The 24,335-nt window shown below is 51.8% G+C and overlaps 1 protein-coding gene across 1 annotated transcript in view; it reads right to left on the bottom strand.

The window, feature by feature from the left end:
- Positions 1-24,335, bottom strand: part of SLC25A42 (solute carrier family 25 member 42) — a 49,111-nt gene that overhangs the window by 10,961 nt on the left and 13,815 nt on the right. Inside the window, exon 2 of the mRNA XM_025367202.1 lies at positions 5,299-5,413. Coding sequence (XP_025222987.1) covers positions 5,299-5,379 — 81 coding nt within the window. The 5' untranslated portion in view covers positions 5,380-5,413. The remainder of the gene's footprint in view (positions 1-5,298; positions 5,414-24,335) is intronic.

The following is a 24,335-nucleotide window of genomic DNA, read 5'->3' as shown; positions in this document are numbered from 1 at the left end:
AAACTTCTGTTCCCTCCACAGCCTGTGTGCACCTGACTATGGCACTGTGGCATTTTAGGTACACAGGGACTGAAAACAGGCACTAGGGACCGATGTGGTCAGGGGGTTGGCAGTGGGTATCAGGCAAGCAGACCTTGACTCTGTGCCAGCGTGTCCCTTCCCACAACTTCCGATCAGGACTTCGTTGGCATCTATGACTCTTCATCCAGCCCAGTTGAGGGGGTGACAGCGACATTGATGATGGCTGCCAACTTGCGTTGACTACTCCCATGCCAGCCCGAGAGCCATCGCTTTCTGGAGTCCCTCTGGAGCTGCCCAAGGCCCCTGCTCCCCCACAGCCCTCCCTCCTTCCCAGGAAGGTCGCACCGCACAGGAGTGTGTCCGAGCCCTGTGGGATCCCATGGGTGCCACCTGCCCATCAGGCTGGAGTTTCCATTTCCCCTGCTGACTCGGCCACGGGACTCTCACTGAGAAGTGGCAGAGAGCATTCTGGAAAGTTCTGGATGGGAGGTGCTCTGATTCCATTTCCCCAGTGGACTCGGCCACGGGACTCATTGAGAAGTGGCGGAGAGCATTCTGGAAAGTTCTGGATGGGAAGTGCTCTGACCTTTCCTTGCCCTGCAGTGCTTTGCTGTCTGAACGTAACGTGGATGGGCAGGTTGTTCAGCAACTCCCAGGGATCTGTGAAGTCCCACTAGGCACAGGCTTCCTGAAGGGCCTGGAGTCCCACAGTGCAGGGTGGGGGTGTGTGCGAGACTCCTCCTTTCCCCATGGTGCCGCTGGTCCACACAGAGAGCCAGATGCCAACAGAATCATCAGATAAATGCAAATACAACCACCCATTGGGAAGGTGCCGCGAGGAGGTGGCCCAGGGTTCTGCAAGAACTCTGGGTAGGGGGGTGAGAGGCTGATCTTGAAGGATGAGGTGCAGGTCACTTTGGGGTGTGTGTCATAGTATTAGGTGGGGAGGAATGAACACTCAGGGGCTAGGGTGAAAAGGAGCAGGGGACCCTGGGGGACCACAAGGAGGGCAGATTTGCTGGCACAGGGAAAGGGAGGGGGCCCAGATAATAGAAAGGAGATGGGAAAGAGAGGTGGGTGCCAGACCCCACAAAGCCTGGCAAGGAGGGCTGATCTTTGCCCAAATAAATGGGCAATTTTTTTTTTTTTTTTGAGACACAGTCTCGCTCTGTTGCCCAGGCTGGAATGCAGTGGTGTGATCTCAGCCCACTGCAACCTTTGCCTTTCAGGTTCAAGCAATTCTGCTCCCTCAGCCTCTTGAGTAGCTGGGATTACAGGCAAGCACCACCACGCCTGGCTAATTTTTGTATTTTTAGTAGAGATGGGGTTTCGCTATGCTGGCCAGGCTGCTCTCGAATTCCTGGCCTCAAGTGATCTGCCTGCCTCGGCCTTCTGAAGTGCTGGGATTACAGGCATGAGACACCATGCCCGGCCTAAATGGCCCATTTTTAATATGACCAGAGTGGGGCTGGGCACTGTAGCTCATGCCTGTAATCTCAGCACTTTGGGAGGCCGAGATGGGCAGATCACCTGAGGTCAGGAGTTCGAGACCAGCGTGCCCAACATGGTGAAACCCTATCTCTACTAAAAATATGAAAATTAGCCGGACATGGTGGTGGGTGCCTGTAATCCCAGTTACTCATAAAATTGAGGCAGAAGAATCGCTTGAACCCGGGATGCCAAGGTTGCAGTGAGCCGTGATTGTACCACTGTTCTCCAGACAGGGTGACACAGCGAGTCTCCATCTGAAAAAATAAAGAATAAAAATAACAATGAGACCAGGGTAGAAGTGGCTCCTGCAGAAACCCAGGATAGATATGGTGGAGGCTGGAGATGGGGAAGGGATGTGGGAGCACTTCTCAGGTGTAACAGGCAGCCAGAGTCAGACTGAGCATGGCTGCCCCCACCTCTAGAGTTTGCTCAACTCAGTGGGTAGCTTGGGGTGAAGGGCTGGGCCTGAGTCTGTCCACACACCTGGCCTGAATCCCAGCTCTGCCCTGACTGAGCTCAGGCAGAGGGTACCCTCTTTGGTCTCCCAGTCCTCATCGTTGAAACAGCAAGGTGCCAGCTCTCAGACCCTCTCCCACATGTCCTGGGCTACCCAGCAGCCTTGCACCCCCAGTCCGGTTCCACAGAACACGGCCTTCTTTTCCTCAGTGCCTTCAGGGTCCCCTCCACCAGCCCAGCCCTCCCTTCCTCAAAGGGACAGATTGCACAGCGATTTTGTTTCTGAAGTCAAACTTCGCCATGGGGTTTGATCTTCTCCTAGCTTCTTGGAGGCCTGTCTTTGGGGGCCTCTGCCTTTTCTGGGACATGCAGCCAGGTTGCAGACGTCTGGTTCCACGAGCTTTGAGAAATGTGGGCGCTTGGTGGTCGTCCCAGCAGCAGTCCAAGGCTGTACCAGCCAGCCAGTTTCTTCTCTGAATCAGTCGGACCAGCTGTTCCCCTCTGGAATGGGCCTCTGTGTGCAAATGGAATATTCCATGGAGAGTGCCTCTCTGTGCCCTGCTGGCGACACAGAGTTCTTCCACCTCCTCCATTCGGTGTTTACCTCCTATCAGTTTGTCCTTTTGTTTGCTTGTTTGCTTGTTTTTTGAGACAGAGTCTCGCTCTGTCCACCAGGCTGGAGTACAGTGGCGCAATTTTGGCTCACCACAACCTCTGCCTCCCAGGTTCAAGTGGTTGTCCTGCCTCAGCCTTCCCAGTACCTAGGATTACAGGCGTGCACCACCCTGCCTGGCTAATTTTTGTATTTTTGGCAGAGATGGGATTTCTCCACGTTGCCCAGGCTGGTCTCGAATTCCTGAGGCTCAGGTGATTGCCTGTCTTGGCCTCCCAAAGTGCTGGGATTACAAGCCCTGCAGAGGCTCTTAACATTACAAAGCCAACTCTGTGTTGTTTGTTTGAGATAGGATCCCACTCTGCCACCAGACTGGAGTGCAAGTGCATGATCATAGCTCACTGCAGCCATGACCCCTTGGGCTCAGGTGATCCTCCCACCTCAGCCTCCTCAGTAGCTGAGACCACAGATGTGTGCCACCACACCCAGCTAATTTTATTTTTTTGCAAAGACAAGGTCTTGCTGTGTTACCCAGGCTGTTCTCAAACTCCTGGGTTCAAGCAGTCCTCCTGCCTTGGCCTGCCAAAGTGCTGGGATCTCTAGTGTGAGTCACCATGCCTGGCCAATGCTAAATCTTAGTATTGGGAACACACATCCATAAACTGCACCTCTCAAGGCGGCCACCAGTGGCACCTGGAGGACGTGTGTTTGGCCGACACTTCCAGCTCCTCTCTAATGGACACAAACACCTTATTATCCAAAGAGCTGGGAGCAGGCATCACTGACGGGTCAAAGTTTCAAGATCCATCATGTGGGGAGAGCCTACAAAGGAAGAATTTGTTGGCCAGGCAGGTGACAGAGAGAAAGTGGACGATCCCGGATAGGATGCATGTTGGCCGTAAACACCATGGGAAGAGGCTAATTTTTTTTTTTTTTTTTTTTTTTTTTTTTTTCTGAGACAGGGTCTCACTCTGTCACCCAGGCTGGAGTGCAGTGGTGTGATCTCAGCTCACTGCAACCTCTACCTCCTGAGTTCAAGCAATTATCCCACTTCAACCTCATGAGGAGCTGGGATTACAGGTGCGTGCCACCACGCCTGGCCAATTTTTGTATTTTTAGTAGAGACGAGTTTCACCATGTTAGCCAGGCTGGTCTCGAACTCCTGACCTCAAGCAATCCTCCCACCTGGGCCTCCCAGAGTACGGGGATTACAGGCATGAGCCACCATGCCCAGCCAAGGCTCAGCTTCTTAACCAAAGAAAAGAGACTTTGCAGAGTGAGTCCCTCCCACCTTGGGGCTGGCCAGGCAGACCAAGAGTAATGTCTTCAGGGCCTGCCAGCACAGAGGAGAATGGGCATGTGTGTGTGATGCCCAGCAAATGACCAGCACTGGCGCATTTCTGCATGTGGTTCGGCAGCCATCGCTGCCTCGAGCTTGTCCACGTGGCGGGATCCACATTGCAGAACCCCTCCTCTCTGGCATGCAGAGCAACAGCCGTATCCGGGTGTTCTTCCAGCTCTTTTGGGACCTTCACTAAACTTCAAGGCATGTGCCTGCCCTGTGCCTCAGTCACCTGGTGGTAACCCCAGTAAACGAGTCCTCCCGCCCACCTGCTGCTCTGAGGTGTCACCTGGAATCCGGGGAAAGGTCAGGAGGCCTGGAAAATGACGCCACCTCAGTCTTTGACCCCATGGACTTTGAAAACTGCCTGTGCGGTCGGCCTGAGTCGGGCCCTGGGAGTGCAATGGTTTCTGCGTGGGGCTGGGTTGGTCTGTGTTTCAGGTTCAGCTGATAGGACTTAGGGGCCAGTGGGGGTTCTGGTTTCTACGGTGAACAACAGGGCTGACCCAATTGCTTTGAGAGAATGTCTTTTCTTCAGTGGAACTGTGGACTTAAGAGGTGAACTTGGAAACACAGAGTAAAGCCCAAGCATGCCCACCCGCTTTGGCTCTCTGCATTTGCCTTTTTTTTTTTTTTTTTTTTGAGACAGGGTTTTACTCTGTCGCTCAGGCTGGGGTGCAGTGGCACAATCTCGGCTCACTGCAACCTCCGCCTCCTGGGTTCAAGCAATTCAAATGCCTCAGCCTCCCAGGTAGCTGGGATTACAGATGTGTGCCACCACGCCTGGCTAATTTTTATATTTTTAGTAGAGATGGGGTTTCACCATGTTGCCCAGGATGGTCTCAAACTCCTGGTCTCATATGATCCTCCCACCTCAGCCTCCCAAAGTGCTGGGATTATAGGCGTGAGCCACCACACCTGGCCTTGGCTAATTCCTTAGTGTTCCAAAATCTGAGGGAGAAAAGGCGGCTCCAAGACACGTCTGATACCTCAGGCTTCTCACCCCACACTGGCGCTGGGTGAGGTTTTTGCCTCTTACCAGGTGGCTGGGCTGGTTGGATTCACATCACCACAAGCAGGGCTTTCGGTGGAATAGAGGGTGGCTGGTGTCCTCCATCCCCTGACCTTACAGTATCTAGGGCTGTGGGAGCAGAGAGGCTCCGCCACTCCACCCTCAGCCCAGGTGGGCAGGGGTACCAACATGCACATCCTGGGTGCAGGGTGATTTGTGATGGGGTGCATGGAGCACAGGAGAGGGATCTCTGAACCTGTTTGGAGAGGGTACAGAAGCTAGGAGGAGGGGGTGGGGAGCCTGGGGGCGGGGGGAGGCTGGGGCCCCAGGAGAACACCCACCCCGGGAGGCCGGGGTACTTGCCTTTGATGAGACGGACGAGGACAGGACAGCCTCGGCATCCTCACGCAATCGCACCGGGCCTTCCTTCACACCATTATCCATACCAGGCCTGCTCGGAATGGCAGGAGACTCGGTCCTGGGAGGGTAAGGGGAGGTGGTAAGATACGGCGAGATCCTGAGAGATGGCGAGTGTTCCCACCAGCCTTTTCCTCTCCCGGTTTCTGGCTCCCTGCATGGGGAGGGATGCCCTCAACTGCATTCTGCGGCCACGGTCCTGTGTGTATTGCTTAATCATTTACAAAAGCCTTTCTTGTTGGCACTGGAATGTAATCCTCACAAACAGTCTGTTCTTTTTCCAAATCTGGTGCCCAGGGAGCAAACAGGCTCAGAGAAGTTAAGCAGCCAGCCAAGGTCACACAGCTACCAGCGGGTTGTGGGGCTAGCGTGGCCGAGGTGCTCAGTGCTCTGTGCCAACACCGAGGTGCTTGGTGCCAATACCACTGTGGGGCCACACATCCAGTGGGCTTGTGTCAGCTTGGACCCGAGGGTCTCTGTCCACCGAAATTATTTATTATTTATTTATTTATTTATTTATTTTTTTTGCCACTGCACTCTGTCACCCAGGCTTGAGTGCAGCGGCACAATCTTGGCTCACTGCAACCTCTGCCTCCCAGGTTTAAGCAATTCTTGTGCTTCAGCCTCCCAAGTAGCTGGGACTACGGGCGCCCGCTACCACACCCAGCTAATTTTTTATTTTTAGTAGAGATGGGGTTTCACCATGTTGGCCAGGCTAGTCTCGAACTCCTGACGTCAAGTTATCTGCCCGCCTTGGCCTCCCAAAGTGCTGGGATTATAGGCATAAGCCACCGCACCTCGCCTATTTTTTTTTTTTCCACCCAGGCTTGAGTGTAGTAGCACAATCATAGCTCATTGCAGCCTCATATTCCTGAGCCCAAGTGATCCTCCCACCTTGGCCAGCTAAGGGTGATTTTTTTGTTTCTGTTTTGACAGAATCTCCCTCTGTAGCCCAGGCTAGAGTGCAGTGGCATGACCTCGGCTCAGTGCAGCCTCCGCCTTCTAGGTTCAAGTGATTCTTGTGCTTCAGCTTCTCAAGTACCTGGGATTATAGATGGTCACTGCCATGCCCAGCTATTTTTTTTTTTTTTTCTTTTTAAGTAGAGCTAGGGTTTTGCCATGTTGGCCGGGCCAGTTTTGAATTCCTGGCCTCATGTGATCCTCCTGCTGTGGCCTCCCAAAGTGCTGGGATTACAAGCGTGAGCCACCGCGTCTGACTGGGTTGGCTAATTTTTATTTTTCATTTTATATTTTGTAAAGACAGGGACTGACTATGTTGCCTCGGCTGGTCTGGAACTCCTGGGCTCAAGTGAACCTCTGGCCTCAGCCTCTCAAAATGCTGGGATTCCAGGCATGGCCACTGTGCCTGGTTAGTTCCCATACTTTAAAATCATCCAGTAAATGAAAACACATTACTACAAAGTGACGCAAAGGGTGCAGAGGCCCCAGAGCAGGCATCAGTGCCGGTGAGTAACGCTGTACAAAGTGCACTTGGGATTCTGCTACACCAGCCTCCACTGCTGACTCTTTCCTAGTGAAGATGGACCCATGGGCACTGGCTCTGGGAGAAACACCTGCTTCAAAGATGGGGCTGGAGAGAAAGGATGAGCTTGGAGCACGTGGAGGTGCCAGTCATGGAGGACATGCTCAGAAACAGAAACCAAAGCAGATGGGTGTGGTTAGGGGGTCATGGGCACCCTCCGAAAGAACCCCTGATGGCCAAAGCTGGAACAGTTTGAGTGGAAATGGAAAAAAACATAAAGCAGCCATGGATGAAAGCCTGAACTATAAAATAAATAACCATGCGTCCATATGATATAAACAAATGACAGAATAAGTAAGTATATGGTAGAGAAGAGACAAATCTCCCAGGCAAAGGATTCCCAAATAGTTCAGCAGCTTGGACCTCCAGGAGGGGCCATGCCTCCTACCCTCAGGTGTGGCTGTGCTTAGCGGCTTCTTTCCAAAGAGTGCAGTCTGGAAAGGGGGCTGTCAGTGACTGCAGCACAGAAACCTGATGGATCCCAGCTGGGCTAGGTGATCCAGGGCAACACTGGCTGGGATAAGTCAGGTGGATGCACTTGCCTCTGATGGAATGTGACGACCAGGGTCTTCCTCCCCCAGATCCATCACCCCATCTGACCGTGAGAAAAACATCAGGCTGGGTGCAGTAGCTCACACCTGTAATCCCAGCACTTTGGGAGGCTGAGGTGGGCGGATCACGAGGTCGGGAGTTCGAGACCAGCCTGGCCAACCTGGCAAAATCCCATCTCTACTAAAAATACAAAAATTGGCTGGACATGGTGGCGGGCACCTGTAATCTCAACTACTCGGGAGGCTGAGTCAGGAGAATCACTTGAACCCAGGAGGTGGAGGTTGCAGTGAGCTGAGATCATGCCACTGCATTCCAGCCTGGGTGACACAGTAGACTCTGTCTCAAAAGAAAGAAAAGGAAAAAACTCCAGACACATCCCAACAGAGGGGCATTCTCCAGCACCCCTGACCACTGCTCCCCCAAACAGTCACGGTCACCAAAAACAAGGACAGCCTGAGAAACCATCTCAGCCCAGAAAAGTCTAAGGAGATGTGAGCGAGGTCAGGAGATCGAGACCATCCTGGCTAACACAGTGAAACCCCGTCTCTACTAAAAATACAAAAAAATTAGCCGGGCGAGGTGGCGGGCGCCTGTAGTCCCAGCTACTTGGGAGGCTGAGGCAGGAGAATGGCGTAAACCCGGGAGGCGGAGCTTGCAGTGAGCTGAGATCTGGCCACTGCACTCTAGCCTGGGCGACAGAGCGAGACTCCATCTCAAAAAAAAAAAAAAAAAAAGGAGATGTGAGGACTAAAGGTCAGGTGGGATCCTTGGACAAAGAAAGGACATTCAGGAAAAACGGAGGAAACGTGAATAAAGTGTGGAGCTCCATTAATATTAATACTGTCTCAGCACTTGTTCATTAGTGAGGTAAATGCACCGCAGCACTGTGAGAGGTTACGCATAAGGGACGCTGGATGTGTGGGGTGTCGGGGAACTCAGTACAACCTTTGCAATTTTTCTGTAAATCTAAAACTACTCTTAGCTGGACGTGATGGCTCCCACCTGGAATCCCAGCACTTTGGGAGGCTGAGGTAGGAGGATCGCTTGAGCCCAGGAATTTGAGACAAGCCTGGACAACATAGTGAGACCCCGTCTCTAGAGAAAAAAATTAGCTGGATGTGGTGGCATGCACCCGTGGTCCCAGGTACTCAGGAGGCTGAGGTGAGAAGGTCGCCTGAGCCCAGGAGGTCGAGGCTGCAATGAGCTGTGATTTCAGTACACTCCAGCCTGGGTGACAGAGCAAGACTGGACTGGGTCTCAAAAAATAAAAATAAATAAAACTGCTCTCAAACAGACAGAAACCAGGTCCTAAAGACCTTTTCCAGCCGGTTGCTGGGGGTCGGCATCTTTCATCATCAGCCCGTGGGACACGCTGCGTCTGTTTCACCTTCCCCTGCAACCATCGGCCATGTCTGACTGCTGCCCAGCACCGCCCCTGACGCTACAGACCCTGGGGGCTGTGCTTGCACTTGGGTACTCGGGTGAGAACGGCGCAGCCTCTCTACTCCTCGATTCCTAGAATTGAGGTGCTGGGTCAGGCAGCCTGGACACATTCTGCAAAGTCGCCTTCCCCAGAAAGGATTCAGCCATTTGCCATCCCCCAACAGTGGGTGAGGTGCCCAAGGCCTGGGTCCTGGCCGAAGGGGGTCCCTCCCGCCCTCCTGTGGGCTCTTGCTCTGAGCTCCTCAGGAAGTCACAGTCCTGTGAGGAACAGTCTCCCCAGGAGGGCATTGCAGCCTCAGACCCTCCCTTGGCTGCACCTGCCCAGCCTCTGTGAACAAGAAGAGCCACCAGCCAGGGCTGCCTACAGTGCCCCTGGTACCATCCTTCGCTGGATCACCTGCCCAGGGCCAGGGCTCAGCCTTGAGTGGCACCCATAGACATAGACAAAGTCACTGTGCAACCTGGCCGGAACTACACAAGTGTGCTGGGCCCTGCAGGTGACAGAGCACTGAGGGCAGCTGGGGCTGGGGGACGTACCTGGAGGACCTGGAGGGGGCGGAACCATGGCCCCTGAAAGATACATCCTGCCCCCAGAACCTGTGAATGTGACACTTTTACGAAAAAGGGTCTGTGCAGATGTGATAATCACAAGGCAAGATCTCTAGATGAGGGTTAAGGTGGGCCCTAAGTGCAATGACTGGTGTCCTTGTAACAGACAGAGTAGGAGACACAGACACAGAAGGGAGGGCTGAGGATGAGGCCTGGAGCACGGTAGGCCACCACAGCCGGTGCGTGATCCCACAGCACAAGAACGGCCTGCTTCTGTTCCAGCTGCCTCCTCATCCCTTGATGAGGTCAAGGAGACAGTCGCGGCACCACCAGCACCCACCACCCTCCCCGTCTCAACAGGAAGAGGGCCCCAGGGCACCAATGCCTGCAACCATCAGAGACACAGGTTTTCATGACATTCTCTTTGTTGTTGTTGCTGTTTTATAGTCAGGGTCTTGCTCTGTTGCCCAGGCTTGAGTGCAATGGCACAATCATAGCTCACTGTAGCCTCGACCTCCTGAGCTCAAGCGATCCTCCCACCTCAGCCTCCTGAATAGCTGGAATTATAGGCTCATGCCACCACACCTGGCTAAGTTTTTCATTTTCTGTAGAGACAGGGTCTCCTTATGTTGCCCAGGCTGGTCTTGAACTCCTGGGCTCAAGTGATCCTCCTGCCTCAGCCTCCCAAAGCGCTGGGAGTCCAGGTGGGAGCCACCGCACCTGGCCATAACATTCTTGTGTTTCCACTGTACTTAGTTTGTTTTTTCCCATCACCTCCCATTTTGCAGTAATATTGAATTTATTTTTAAGGCAGTGATACAAACTTTTATTTTATTTTATTTTATTTTTATTTTTATTTTTATTTTTGAGACAGAGTTTCGTGCTTGTTGCCCAGGCTGGAGTGCAGTGGTGCAATCTTGGCTCACTGCAACCTCCACCTCTTGGGTTCAGGCAATTCTCCTACCTCAGCCTCCCGATTAGCTGGGATCACAGGCACGCACCACCACACCTGGTTAATTTTTTGTATTTTTAGTAGAGACAGGGTTTCACCATGTTGGCCAGGCTGGTCTCAGACTCCTTACCTCGAGAGGTGATCCACCTGTGTTGGCCTCCTAAAGTGCTGGGATTACAGGCGTGAGCCACCGCGCCTGGCCCAAACTACCTTTAGATGAATTTAAGTTAGAAAAGACAACCATTAAGTGAATTCTAGAACTGGGTAGGGCAGACCGCAGATCTGGGGGAAGAAGTCCCTGAGGATTTCAGCGGAAACGGGCCCAAGAGTCACGCTTTTGTCTTTCGTCACAGCAGAAGGATGCTGCCTGTGGTCAGGAGTATGCTGTGTTTGCTGCAGCTCAGGAAGGCAAAGGGAAAAGCCATGTGACATCCTGGACCCCAGGGACCACAGTGAGAACAAGGGATGGGTTTCGAGACATGATAGCCTAAAATACGACCTCGGCCTTTGAGAAAACAGAAGCAGGAAGCACTGTTCCCTTTCCCTTCTCCCCAGAAGCAGGTCATGAGACTCTCAGGTGGAGAGTGCCTCCCGTATACCTGGAGGAGGGAGCAGAAGATGCAGAGATGCCAAGAAGAACCTGAACAAACAGGTCTTGCTAAGTTCCCCCAAGGTTATTACCATTAAATCAGAAGCCTTTTTTTTTTTTTTTTTTTTTTTGAGGTGGGGGGTCTCACCCAGGCTGGTCTTGAACTCCTGGGCTCAAGTGATCCTCCTGCCTTAGCCTCCCAAGATGCTGGGATTACAGGTGTTTGCCACTGTGCCCAGACAGATCAGACCCTTTTGCCCTTCAGTTAGACTTGCCCATGACTCTAGTCTTCATCAAATCTAACAAAAACATACTCAGGTTTACCTGTTTTAGGGGGAGGTCTTTGTTTCCGTATAAAGGCTCCCAAGTCACGTAAAACTTGTATTAAATAAATTTGTCTGCTTTTATCTTGTTAATCTGCCTTTTGTTACAGGGGCCTCAGCCATGAACCTAAGATGGGTGAGAAAAAAATATTTTCCTCCCCTGCATGGAGCGGCCACTTGGGGTGGCACCTTTGCCCCTTAATAAGCAAGCAGACACCTGGCTATGACTTTCAAGAAGAGGTGAAACTGACACGGGACTTCCTAGGCATCATTTGGGGCAGTTGGGGGACAGACACGCTTGGTTTTGCTTCAAAACCCAAACTTGGCCTTCTCAAAATGTAAGCCACTCACAAGTTCAAAGATTATTTATAGCTAGGCGCAGTGGCTCATGCCTGTAATCCCAGCACTTTGGGAGGCCGAGGCGGGTGCATCACGAGGTCCGGAGATCGAGACCATCCTGGCTAACATGGTGAAACCCCGTCTCTACTAAAAATACAAAAAATTAGCCGGGTGTGTTGGTGGATGCCTGTAATCCCAGCTACTGGGGAGGCTGAGGCAGGAGAATGGCGTGAACCTGGAAGGCGGAGCTTGCAGTGAGCCGAGATTGCGCTACCGCACTCCAGCCTGGGCAACAGAGCGAGACTCCATCTCAAAAAAAAAAAAAAAAAGATTATTTATATAAAATAAGATCTGCAGGCCAAGGGGAGACAGGACACTAGATTGGCCACTTGTCAAAGTTTGTGCCTAAGAAAGCAATCTTTGGAAAGAGCCCAAGGAAAGCTTAGAAGGCAGACTCTTGCTCTCCCTCCAGGGACCCCCAGTGGAACAGACATTCCTGCTGAAATGCCTTATTCTTCTCAGCTCATTTGTTAAGAGTTTAGAGTGGTTTTTTGTTTTGTTTTGTTTTGTTTTTTGAGACATAGTCTCGCTCTGTCACCCAGGCTGGAGTGCAGTGGTGTGATCTCGGCTCACTGCAAGCTCTGCCTCCCAGGTTCAAGTGATTCTCCTGCCTCGGTCTCACAAGTAGGCGGGATTGCAGGCGTGTGCCGCCATGTGTAGCTAATTTTTGCATTTTTTTGTAAAGACGGGGTTTCACCATGTTGGGCAGGCTGGTCTCGAACTCCTGACCTCAGGTGATCCACCTGCCTCAGCCTCTCAAAGTGCTGGGATTACAGGCATGAGCTACCACACCCGACTGCCTGGAATCTCTTTTTTTTTTTTTAATTATATATATATATATATTAAAAATTTATTATTATTAATTTTTTTTGAGATGGAGTCTTGCTCTATCACCCAGGCTAGAGTGCGCTGCTGTGATCTTAGCTCACTGCAACCTCCACCTCCCAGGTTCAAGCGATTCTCTCCTGCCTCAGCCTCCTGAGTAGCTGGGATTACAGGCACGCATTACCATGCCTGCCTAACTTTTTTGTATTTTTACTAGAGATGGGGATTTACCACATTGGTCAGGCTGGTCTCAAACTCCTGACCTCGTGATCCGCCCTCCTCAGCCTCCCAAAGTGCTGAGATTATAAGCCTGAGGCCCCGCGCCCAGCCCTAGAATCTGTTTTAAAGTTCAACTGCACATTGTCAAATTCAGAGTGTAAGTTGAGCTCTCTCTAAAGGGTGTTACCACGCTTTGTTTCAGGAAGTACAGAAAGAACAGGTGCCCATTTGAATCAAAGTTGAGGATCACTGGCCAGGTGCAGTGGCTCATGCCTATAATCCCACCACTTTGGGCCAAGGTGGGCAGATCACTTGAGGCCAGGAGTTCGAGACCAGCTTGGGCAACATGGCAAAATCCCGTCTCTACTAAAAATACAAAAATTAGTCAAGTGTGGTGGTGCATGCCTTAGTCCCAGCTACTTGGGAGGCCGAGGCAGGAGAATCGCTTGAACCCGGGAGGCAGAGGTTACAGTGAGCCGAGATCGTGCCACTGCACTCCATCCTGGGCATCAGAAAGAAACGCTATCTCAAAAAGCAAAACAAAAAGAAAAGGCCGGACGCAGTGGCTCACATCTGTAATCCGAGCACTTTGGGAGGCCAAAACAGGGGGATCACAAGGTAAGGACATGAAGACCATCTTGGCTAACATGGTGAAACCCCGTCTCTACTAAAAAATACAAAAAAAAAAAAAAATTAGTTGGACATAGTGGCACATGCCTATAATCCCAGCTACTCAGGAGGGATTGCTTGAACCCAGGAAGCGGAGGTTGTGGTGAGCCGAGATTGTGCCACTGCACTTCAGCCTGGGTGACAGAGCGAGACTTTGTCTCAAAAAAAAGAAACAAAAGAAAAACTTGAAGATCAGATTTATATGCAGGGCTGGGGTGGAGTCTGGAACCTTTCCTTAGAAACTCCTGGTAAGAGGCAGAAGAAGTGCAGGACAATGGCCAGTCCATACATGGCAACAAAACTGTGGCCCAAAACCTGTGCAGTAAACAGCTCTGGAAACCAACTACCAACCTCTGCAGCAATGCTCAGGACCTGGTCAATGATTGCAGCTTCTCTAACATTGGCCCCCACTTCCAACTCAGGACCAACCAGAGAAAGCCAACTGTGCTTCCCTAAGCAACCCCACAGGACATCCGCTGTTAGCTGGCTGCCCCTAGCTTCCCCAGACCGACAGCCTCCTGTGGGCTCACTTGAGCCTGCCCTTTTCCACTCCACAGCTCTCCCTCTCCCCTGCCTGCCTTAGAGCTTTGGCTGACTCCCTTGCAAACTCTGAATAAGCAGCCTGTGCTGCTCTCATTTGGATGGTCTTTGTTCTTCCAAGTAGCTCAGTAAATGGGGGGAGAAGAGACAGCACTTCCTTACAGTTGCATTTCAATTAACAAATGCAGATGGAATGACGGAAATAGAAAACACCATTAGGCAAAGGCCAGTATTAATTATTGCCATCAAGAACCATGGGGACAGCCGGGCATGGTGGTTCACACCTGTAATCCCAGCACTTTGGGAGGCCGAAATGGGTGGATCATTTGAGGTCAGGAGTTCAAGACCAGCCTGGCCAACATGGTGAAACCCTGTCTCTACTAAAAATACAAAAATCAGCTGGGTGTGGTGGTGTATGTCTGTAATCCCAGCTACTCGGGAGGCTGAGGCAGGAGAATTGCTTGAACCTGGGAGGTGCAGGTTGCTGTGAGCTGAGATCATGCCACTGCACTCCAGCCTAGGTGACAGAGCGAGACTGTGTCACAAACACACACAAAAAAGAGATCCTGACATCTGTGACAATTCAGATTAATTTAGAAGATACACGAATAACCGAATAAGCCAGGCACAGAAAGACGATGCTGCATGATCTCACTTATATGTGGAATTTGAAAAAAAAAATCAAATACATAGGAATAGAGTAAAATGGCAGTTACCAGGAGCAGGGGGAAATGGGAAGATTGTAGGTCAAACAGAACAGAATTATAGTTACGCAAGGCAAGTATGCTAGAGATCTAATGGACAGCATGAGGACTATAGTTAATAACACTGTATCAATTACTGATAACCTCACCCTCCCCACCCACTGCCCCCCTACACACGGTAACTATATGAGATGATTTTTATATTAGTTTGTAGTTTGTTTGACTGTATTAATCAATTCACTATATATCAAAGTAAATATATCAGAACAACACATTGTCCAGCCTGGGCAACATGGCAAAACACCATCTCTACAAAAAATACAAAAATTAGCCAGGTGTGGTGGCATGTACCTGTAGTCCCAGCTACTCGGGAGCCTGAGGCAGGAGGATCATCTGAAACCAAGTTGAGGCTGCAGTGAGCTGATATCGCACCACTGCAGTCCAGCCTGGGTGAAAGAGCAAGACCATGTCTCAAAAAAAAAATAAAAATAAAAATAAAACCCCCTGAAACCACACAACATGTTGTACATGTTAAATATAAACAATTTAGGCTGGGCGCAGTGGCTCACACCTGTAATCCCAGCACTTTGGGAGGCCGAGGCGGGTGGATCACAAGGTCAGGAGATCGAGACCATGGTGAAACCCCGCCTCCACTAAAAATACAAAACATTAGCCGGGCGCGGTGGCGGGTGCCTATAGTCCCAGCTACTCAGGAGGCTGAGGCAGGAGAATGGCGTGATCCCAGGAGGCGGAGCTTGCAGTGAGCCGAGATTACGCCACTGCACTCCAGCCAGGGGGACAGAGCGAGACTCCATCTAAAAAAAAAATATATATATATATATATATAAAAACAATTATATATACATTATATAATTATATAAACAAATATATATATATATAAACAATTTAAAAATGTTATTTCAAAAAAAATGGACCAGCTTAAAGAAAATAAAACATGGGCAGATGCTACAATGAGTGGGTGAAAACAGGATGCGAAACAGGGTGTTTGCGTGGTCTCTGAGCATCTTCCCACAAGACACTTAATCATTTCTCTGGACTGGGTGCAGTGGCTCACGCCTGTAATCCCAGCACTTTGGGATGCCGAGGCAGGTGGATCACCTGAGGTCAGGAATTCGAGATCAGCCTGGGCAACATGGTGAAACCCCGTTTCTATTAAAAATACAAAAATTAGCCAGGTGTAGTGGTGCTCACCTGTAGTCCCAGTTACTCAAGAGGCTGAGGCAGGAGAATCGCTTGAACCCGGGAGGCAGAGGTTGCAGTGAGCCATGATCGTGCCACTGTACTCCAGCCTGGGTGACAGAGCAAGACTCCCTCATAAATAAATAAAGTGCTAAAACAAAGAAAGCCTGGAGAAAACCAGCAGCTTCTAGGGCATGCCAAGTCTGGGAAACACATTGGGTGTCTGTGGCTATAGAAGGACTGGCCTGTTGATCTGGCTCCTCTTGGTCCAGGCCCTTCAGGGCACATGGTCCCAAGGGGCACTGTGGAGGGTGCCTCTGATCCAGCGTGGCTACACCCAGGGGCTCAGTGCAGAGGGGCAGCGTAGGGCACCGGCAGCCCCGGTTTTCAGGGAACCCATTGTCCTTCTCAGCAGAGTGTACATTGACCTTGGCTGGCTCCCTCCCTTCTCCTCTCCTTCTCTGGGAGCAGGGTTTCTGGGGCCATGCTCAGGCAAAGGCTTTCCTTCCTCCAGGGCCTGTTTCTACCTCTGCATGTGGGGGTGAGAATGGGGTGAAGACACAGGCACCCACACAACACAATAGTGGCTACTGGCCGGGTGCAGTGGCTCACACCTGTAATCCTAACACTTTGGGAGGCCGAGGCAGGCCTCACCTGAAGTTCGAGACCAGCTTGGGCAAAATGGCAAAAGCCCGTTTCTACTAAAAATACAAAAATTAGCTGGGCATGTGGTGGGCACCTGTAATCCCAGCTACTTGGGAGGCTGAGGCAGAAGAGCTTGAACCCGGGAAGCGGAGGTTGCAGTGAGCTGAGATCGCGGCACTGCACTCCAGCCTGGGCAACAGAACAAGACTCCTCAAAAAAAGAAAAAAAGTGGCTGTTGTTCTGAGATCCCTTTGCCCCTGTGCTTTGGAATCCTCCCAGCCTTAACTGAGGAGTCTCAGTTCAGCTTCACAGCTGGGGAAGCTGAGGCAGTCTGGGTGCTTACCTGAGGCCACAGCCTAGCTAGTGGTGCCTAGCTGGGCTGAAGACAATGGTGACAATCACTGCCACTAATGACTGGGGGCACTGTGGTTCCTCTTTACCCCTCATGGTGAGGTGCTGTTTCCCTTCTCTGCAGATGAAACTCGGGGAAGTTTGGCCAACTTCAAGGACAGAGGGACTCAGGCCCCAGTACAGGACCCGAAAGCCACAGCTGGGTCCTTCTCCATGGAGTCTGGCCCCTAGGCAGCCCACGGCCACCAAGGTGAGTCTCAACATCATTTCATCAAGCCCTCTAGAGGACCATGTACCCCCTCCTTTTTTTTTTTTTTTTTTTGAGATGGGGTCTTTCTATGTTGCCCAGGCTGGTCTGGAACACCTGGGCTCAAGTAATCCTCCTGCCTTACCTCACCTCCCCAGTAGTTGGGAGGTGTGTGAACCACCTTGCCCTGCCCATGTGCCCTTACTCAAGACTTTGCTTAACCTAAAGGAACAGCCAGTTCTGGGGGCGAGGAGGGCAACTTACCCCAGGTGACCCACACCTGGACCTCTTGGGTAAGGTGGGTTCAGCCAGGGCCTCTGTTAAGTGGGTATTCCCCATTCCTTACTGTACTCTTTGGAAGCAGCCCAGTCTGATGGGATGGGGACGGGTTAAGCTCCACCTCCAGGAAGGAGAAGCACCGATGGATAGGACTTGGAATTATTCCACAGGGACGGCTCTCTCTCCTCCCCCATTTATTTTTTCAGTCATTGATTCCTGTCTGTGTGGCCTTGTGGATATTCACTTTGCACTGTCCATTAAACCCAAATGCTCCATTACCCTCTGGGGATGTGATGCTATACATCCACCGCCGTAGGCAAAGAAGCGGGTTTGGGGAGGGAGGGTGGGTGGAGATTTCACTGGATGAAGAGGTTGCGCCGAACTCAGGTGGCTGGAGACACTGACCTCTACCTATGGGCCCCAATCCTGACTATGCAGATGTAGAGGGGAGGCGGGGCCTGTGGTGGATGCGGGGTGGGAGATTGTGTGTGCAGCACCCTGGAGGTGCCCGCAGGGGCATGCTGTGGTGGTGGAGTGCGGGCAGGTATGTGCAGGGTCCGGGCATGCTGCGGTGGTGGGGTATAGGCAGGTGTGTGCAGGGCCCTGGAGGTGCCTGCAGGGGCATGCTGGGGTGGTAGGGTGCAGGCAGGTGTGTGCAGGGCCCTGGAGGTGCCTGCAGGGGCATGCTGGGGTGGTGGGGTGCAGGCAAGTGTGTGCAGGGCCTGGAGATGCATTTAGAGGCAGTTGGGTCCAGGATGGTGTGTGCAGGGACTGGGAGGTGCATGCTGGGGCAGTGGAGTATGCAGGAGTGAGGTACCCTTTCACTTTTTCTGGGGCTCTCTGCCCCTTGCTCAGGTTGTACCTCTGCTCTGCATCCTCACTGCTCCTGTGACTTCCCTCCACAACACTCGTTCACTGTGCTGGCCTGGCTTGGTGCCTGTGCAGTGAATGCCAAGGGTTTGCCAATTCACGCCTTCGCCCTTGAGGTAAGAGGAGCCCCAGAAAAGGTTGAATGATGCTGCTGGGCAGGGCGGGGGCAGGAGGCCAGAAAGCCGAGGCTGGAGGTCCTGAAACCCTCTTGTCCTGACATTTGGGATGACTTCCCTGGAAAGGGGTACCTTAAGGACCACCATAATGGGCTGCATTGGGCTCAGTGATGGCACTCAAAGATGTCTGTATCCTAAACCCTAGACACCAAGAATATGTGATCTTACATGACAAAAGAGACTTTTTAGATGTGATGAAGTTAAGGGTCTTGAGATGGGGGAGACTGTCCTGGATTATCTGGATGGCCCCAGTGTAATCACCAGGGTCCCGATGAGCGGGATGCAGGAGAGGCCAGGTGCAGTGGCTCACACCTTGTAATCTCAGCACTTTGGGAGGTGGGAAGATCGCTTGAGGGCCAGATGAGACCAGCCTGGGTAACACAGTGAGACCCCATTTGTACAAGAAATTTAAAAATTAGCTGGGTGTGGCCGAGTGCAGTGGCTCACGCCTATAATACCAGCACTTTGGGAGGCTGAGGCAGGTGGATCACCTGAGGTCAAGAGTTCATGACCAGCCTGGCCAATTGGTGAAACCTCACCTCTACTAAAAATACAAAAAAAAATTAGCTTGGTGTGGTGGCACCAAGTGAGCCAAGATCGCCCCACTACACTCTAGCCTGGGTGACAGAGGGAGACTCCATCTCAACAACAACAACAACAAATATTAGCTGGGCGTGGTGGCACATACCTGTAGGAGGCCAAGATGGGAGGATGGCTTGAGCCCAGGAGTTGGAGGCTGCAGTGAGGTGTGATCACACCACCGAACCCCAGCCTGGGCGACGCAGCAAGACTTTGTCTCAAAAAAAAAAAGAAAAGGCCAAGATCAGTGGCTCATGCCTATAATTCCAGCATTTTGGGAGGCCAACGAAGGTGGATCAGTTGAGGTCAGGCATCAAGACCAGCCTGGTCGGCATGGCAAAACCCTGTCTCTTTCAAAAAATACAAAAATTAGCTGGGTGTGGTGGCACATTCCTGTAGCCCCAGCTACTTGGGTGGCTGAGGCATGAGAATTGCCTGAACCCGGGAGGTGGAGGTTGCACCACTGCACTCCAGCCTGGGTGATAGAGCAAGACTCTGTCAGGAAAGGAAAGGAAAAGGAAAAGGACCAGAAAGAACAAAGATAGAGGCAGGAGAGTTGGAGGAGATGTGTGTGCTCCACTGCTGGCTTTAGAGTTGGAGGGACAGGCCCCAGGGGATAGAAGCTGGGAAAGGCAAAGACACAGATTCTCTTCTTGAGCCTCCAGAAGAAAACCAGCCCTGCAGTCCCAGTTTAGACTCCTGATGTCCAGAACCTAAAGATGACAAACGTGTTGCTTTACGCCTCCACGTCTGTGGTGGTTACGGCGGCAACAGGAAGTGGACACAGGCTGTCACAAGGGAAAAGGACCAACTGGCCTAGTGGCCAGGGGAGTGACAGGAGGTGGACGTCAGGCTGACGTCAAATAAGCAGTCACTAGAGCTGCCAGCCCTGGTGGGAGTGGTCCCAGGAGGCTGATCACTCCCATGGCAATGTGTACCCAGACTTGCAACCAGCGACCAGGTGATCAGGTCGACCTCCTGAGGGGCAGTGTCCAAGGCATGGCAGAGCCACATTCCAGCCACAAAATGCCATGGGGCTAGTGAAGGAGGGAGTGGGTCTCCAGGACAGAGGTCACTCGGCTAAAGGAGCGAAAAGGACAGTGAGACAGGGAAGCCAGAGGATACCACAGGACCACTCAGGTGACAGCATGGGGCCTGGATGGTAGGCTTTGGTGGAGGGAGGTGGCAGACGCCTCAGGAGCCTATCCAGGTTCTGCCTGAGACCTGGAGGTGGTGAGATCATTTCCTGGGACAGGGAGGCTTGGATGGGTTGTGGGAGGAAGCCCTGGTTCCCATGACCCCCACCCTCAGTGGCATTCTCCTCTTTGTCACTATAAGGGACAGGTGGTTTACACCCATCAGCCCCCACCTTGGCTTCCCAAGCGAGAAGAGGTTGTCAGAATTACTGGTACCACCTGAGTGTCCCATGACACTGCCAGGGACACTATAAGGAAAAAACATGAAATATGCTTCCGTTTATTTAAAAACAGACCGGCCAACTGGCACTGGAAACAGCTTGTTTCCAGGTTCTGTTGTTGGGGTATCACTTCCTCTTGTCATCACCCCCTGCCAGACTGGTCATACTGGTTGTCCCTGTGGTTCCTTATAGGTCCAGTGCTGGAAAGTCACCCCCGGGGCCACTTGGCAGAAATGTGCCCCAATGACAAGTCTGCGGGGACAGCATTTCTCCCTTCCTCCGTTCCTCCCTTCCTCCCTCCCTCCCTCCTTTCTTCTCTTTCTTCTCTCTCTCTCTCTCTTTTCTTTTCAGGGTCTCGCTCTGTCACCCCGGTAGGAGTGCAATGGCATAATCAGCTCATTGTAACTTCAAACTCCTGGACTCAAGGGATTCCTCAAACTCCTGCCTCAGCTTCCTGAGTAGCTGGGACTACACATGTGCACCACCATGCCTGGTCAATTTCCCTCCCTCCCTCCTTTTTTTTTTTTTTTTAAATTATTTATTTATTTTTTTTTTGAGACGGAGTCTCGCTCTGTCACCCAGGCTGGAGTGCAGTGGCCGGATCTCAGCTCACTGCAAGCTCCGCCTCCCGGGTTTACGCCATTCTCCTGCCTCAGCCTCCTGAGTAGCTGGGACTACAGGCGCCTGCCACCTCGCCTGGCTAAGTTTTTGTATTTTTAGTAGAGATGGGGTTTCACTGTGTTAGCCAGGATGGTCTCGATCTCCTGACCTCGTGATCCGCCCGTCTCGGCCTCCCAAAGTGCTGGGATTACAGGCTTGAGCCACCGCGCCCGGCCTTTTTTTTTTTTTTAAAATAGGGTCTCTCTCTGTTGCCCAGGCTGGAGTGCAGTAGCGCAATCTCAGGTCACTGCAGCTTTGATCTCCTGGGCTCAAGAGACCCTCCTGCCTTAGCTTCCCGAGTAGCTGGGACCACTGATGTCTACCACCAAGCCCAGCTAATTTTTGTATTTTTCATAGAGACGGGGTTTCACCATGTACCCCAGGGTGGTCTCAAACTAAGCTCATGCGATCTGCTCACCTTGATCTCCCAAAGTGCTGGGATTACAGGCATGCACCACCACGCCCAGCCTTAATTTCTTAGTTTTTTTGTAGAGATGAGGTCTTGCTATGTTGCCCAGGCTAGTCTCGAACTCCTGGCCTCAAGTGATCCTCCCACCTCAGCCTCCCAAAGTGTTGGGATTACTGCTGTGAGCCACTGTGCCTGGTTTGGGAGGGACCTCTTTCATCAGCAGAACCCTGAGTCCCTGACCCTGGTCCAAATGAAGGAACAGGATGCTGTCCTTCTGGGTGAGGGCCCCTCCCCTTGCCTCCTTTTCTTTTCTGTCTCCTTACTCATAGATCCAATGGGTGGGGGGTGGCGCTGTCCTTATCCCTAAAATGTCACTGCTGGGGCACAAGCAGTGACCCTTCGCCCTCAGTCACCTGCTGAGGAAGCATTTCCCTTTGTGAACTTGAAGGCAGGGTCACAGGTTCAAGCCCACTCTGCTCTTCACCAGATGAGCAACCTCAGGCAGGTGTACCAGCTCCCAGGACCTCGGCCTCCTCATCTGAGAGCTGGTCTCACCATCCCACCCCAGCGCTGGCCGGCAAGCCTACACATGTGGAACACGCCTTCTCCTCCTGACTCCCATCCTGCCAAGCATCTGGCTAAAACCTGCCAGGTGAGCAAGTGGAGAAACTGGTGTCCTTGTATGCTGGGAATGTTAGATGGGGCAGCCATTGTGGAAATCAGCCTGGAGGTTCCTTCACAAGTTACATAGGGAGATACCACTGTGGCCCAGCAATTCAACTCCCAGGCACAGAACCAAAGGGTCCACACAAAACTTGTGCATGGGGCTGGTCATGGTGGCTCACACCCATAATCCCAGCACTTTGGGAGGCTAAAGCAGGAGGATGCTTGAGGCTAGGAGTTCAAGACCAGCCTGGGCAACATAGTGAGACCCCAACACAATAGAAACAATATCAACAACAATGAAACTTGTACATGAATGCTCCTAGCAGTAAGATTCACAACAGCCAAAAAGTGGAAGCGACCCAACTGCTCGTCAACAGATGAATGGACAGACGAAATGTTCACACAACGGAATACTAGTCAGCCATAAAAAGGAATGGAGCACTGATCCATGCTACAACATAGATGAACCTCAAAAACACAATACTGAGTAGAGAAGCCAGACACAAAAGGCCACATAGTGTGAGGTTCCATTGATACGAAATGCCTAGAACAGGCAAATCCATAGAGACAGAAACCAGATGGGTGGTTGCTAGGGGATGGGAGTTGTGGAGTGGGGAGTGACTGCTGATGGGGATGGGATTTCCTTTTGGGGATGATTAAAATGTTCTGAAATAGGGCTGGGCGCGGTGGCTCAAGCCTGTAATCCCAGCACTTTGGGAGGCCGAGACGGGTGGATCACGAGGTCAGGAGATCGAGACCATCCTGGCTAACACGGTGAAACCCCGTCTCTACTAAAAAATACAAAAAACTAGCCGGGCGAAGTGGCGGGCGCCTGTGGTCCCAGCTACTCGGGAGGCTGAGGCAGGAGAATGGCGTAAACCCGGGAGGCGGAGCTTGCAGTGAGCTGAGATCCGAGCACCGCACTCCAGCCTGGGCGACAGAGCCAGACTCAGTCTCAAAAAAAAAAAAAAAAAAAAAAAAAAAATGTTCTGAAATTGGCCAGGTGTGGTGGCTCACACCTATAATCCCAGCACTTTGGGAGGCCAAAGCAGGCAGATCACTTGAAGTCATGAGTTCAAGACCACCCTGGCTAACATGGTGAGACCCTGTCTCTACTAAAAATACACAAATTAGCTGGGTGTGATGGCGCGTGCCTGTAATCCCAGCTACTCAGGAGGCTGAGGCAGGAGAATCGCTTGAACCTGGGAGGTAGAGGTTGCAGTGAGCCAAGATCGTGCCATTGCACTCCAGCCTGGGCAACACAGCAAGACTCTGTCTAAAAAAAAATAAATAATAAAAAAAAAAAGTTCTGAAATCAGATGAAGGCAGTGGTTGCACAGCGCTGTGATTGTACTATATACCCCTGAACTGTTCACTTTAAAAGGTTCACAATGAGCCGAGATTGCACCATTGCACTCCAGCCTGGGGGACAAGAGCAAGACTTCATCAAAAAAAAAAAAAGGTCACAATGGTAACTTTTAAGTTATGTGCATTTTGACACACATACAAAAACCTGCCCAGGTTCCCACTGACCCTGGGAGGCCCTTCTCTGCTCTGGCAGGATAACATGGTGGTAGGAGCCTGGGTACACCCTGGGCTGACTCAGGCAATGTTCATGACCTTGGGTCTCCCTTTTCTTACAGATCTTTCCCTTCCTACTGGGTTACTTGGTATCAGATTAGCTGCTGGACATTCGTATGTCACTCCCTTTGTGTACGTGCATTGCATGCTTGCTGTGTACATGCTCTGCGGAGGCACACCTTCACAGGCTCAGTTGGTACTGCAAATGACCCACACAGGGATGACCATGTGCACAGTCTGTGTGGGAGGAGGGACATGGGGTGGGGGAAAGGAGTCTGTCCTGGGATCTGGAAGGGAAGGAGTACACCAGGGAGGGAGAACAGCAAGAAGGAAGAACCCAAGGCTGGAGTGAGCTCAGGCTGACCAGGGAAACAAACAGGCTGAGGCTGTGTCAGGCACGTGCACGTTCATGCTGAATGCAAGTGGGCCTTTGCAGGCTGTGCTTGTAGGAAGACAAAAAGTACCACCACTGCCCAATGCCGGCTGGGTCTCCTGCCTTCAGACCCCTGCTTCTGCCCAGTGCAGCCAAGATTCCTACAAGCCACACCAGCCATAGAGGCCTCTCCCTCCAGTCTCCCCATATACAGCCCTGGGAG

Source organism: Theropithecus gelada, chromosome 19 (genome assembly GCF_003255815.1).
Source record: "Theropithecus gelada isolate Dixy chromosome 19, Tgel_1.0, whole genome shotgun sequence".
Classification (NCBI taxonomy): domain Eukaryota; kingdom Metazoa; phylum Chordata; class Mammalia; order Primates; family Cercopithecidae; genus Theropithecus; species Theropithecus gelada.
Note: the sequence above shows the minus strand (reverse complement) of the source record. Positions and strands in the feature narration are given on the sequence as shown.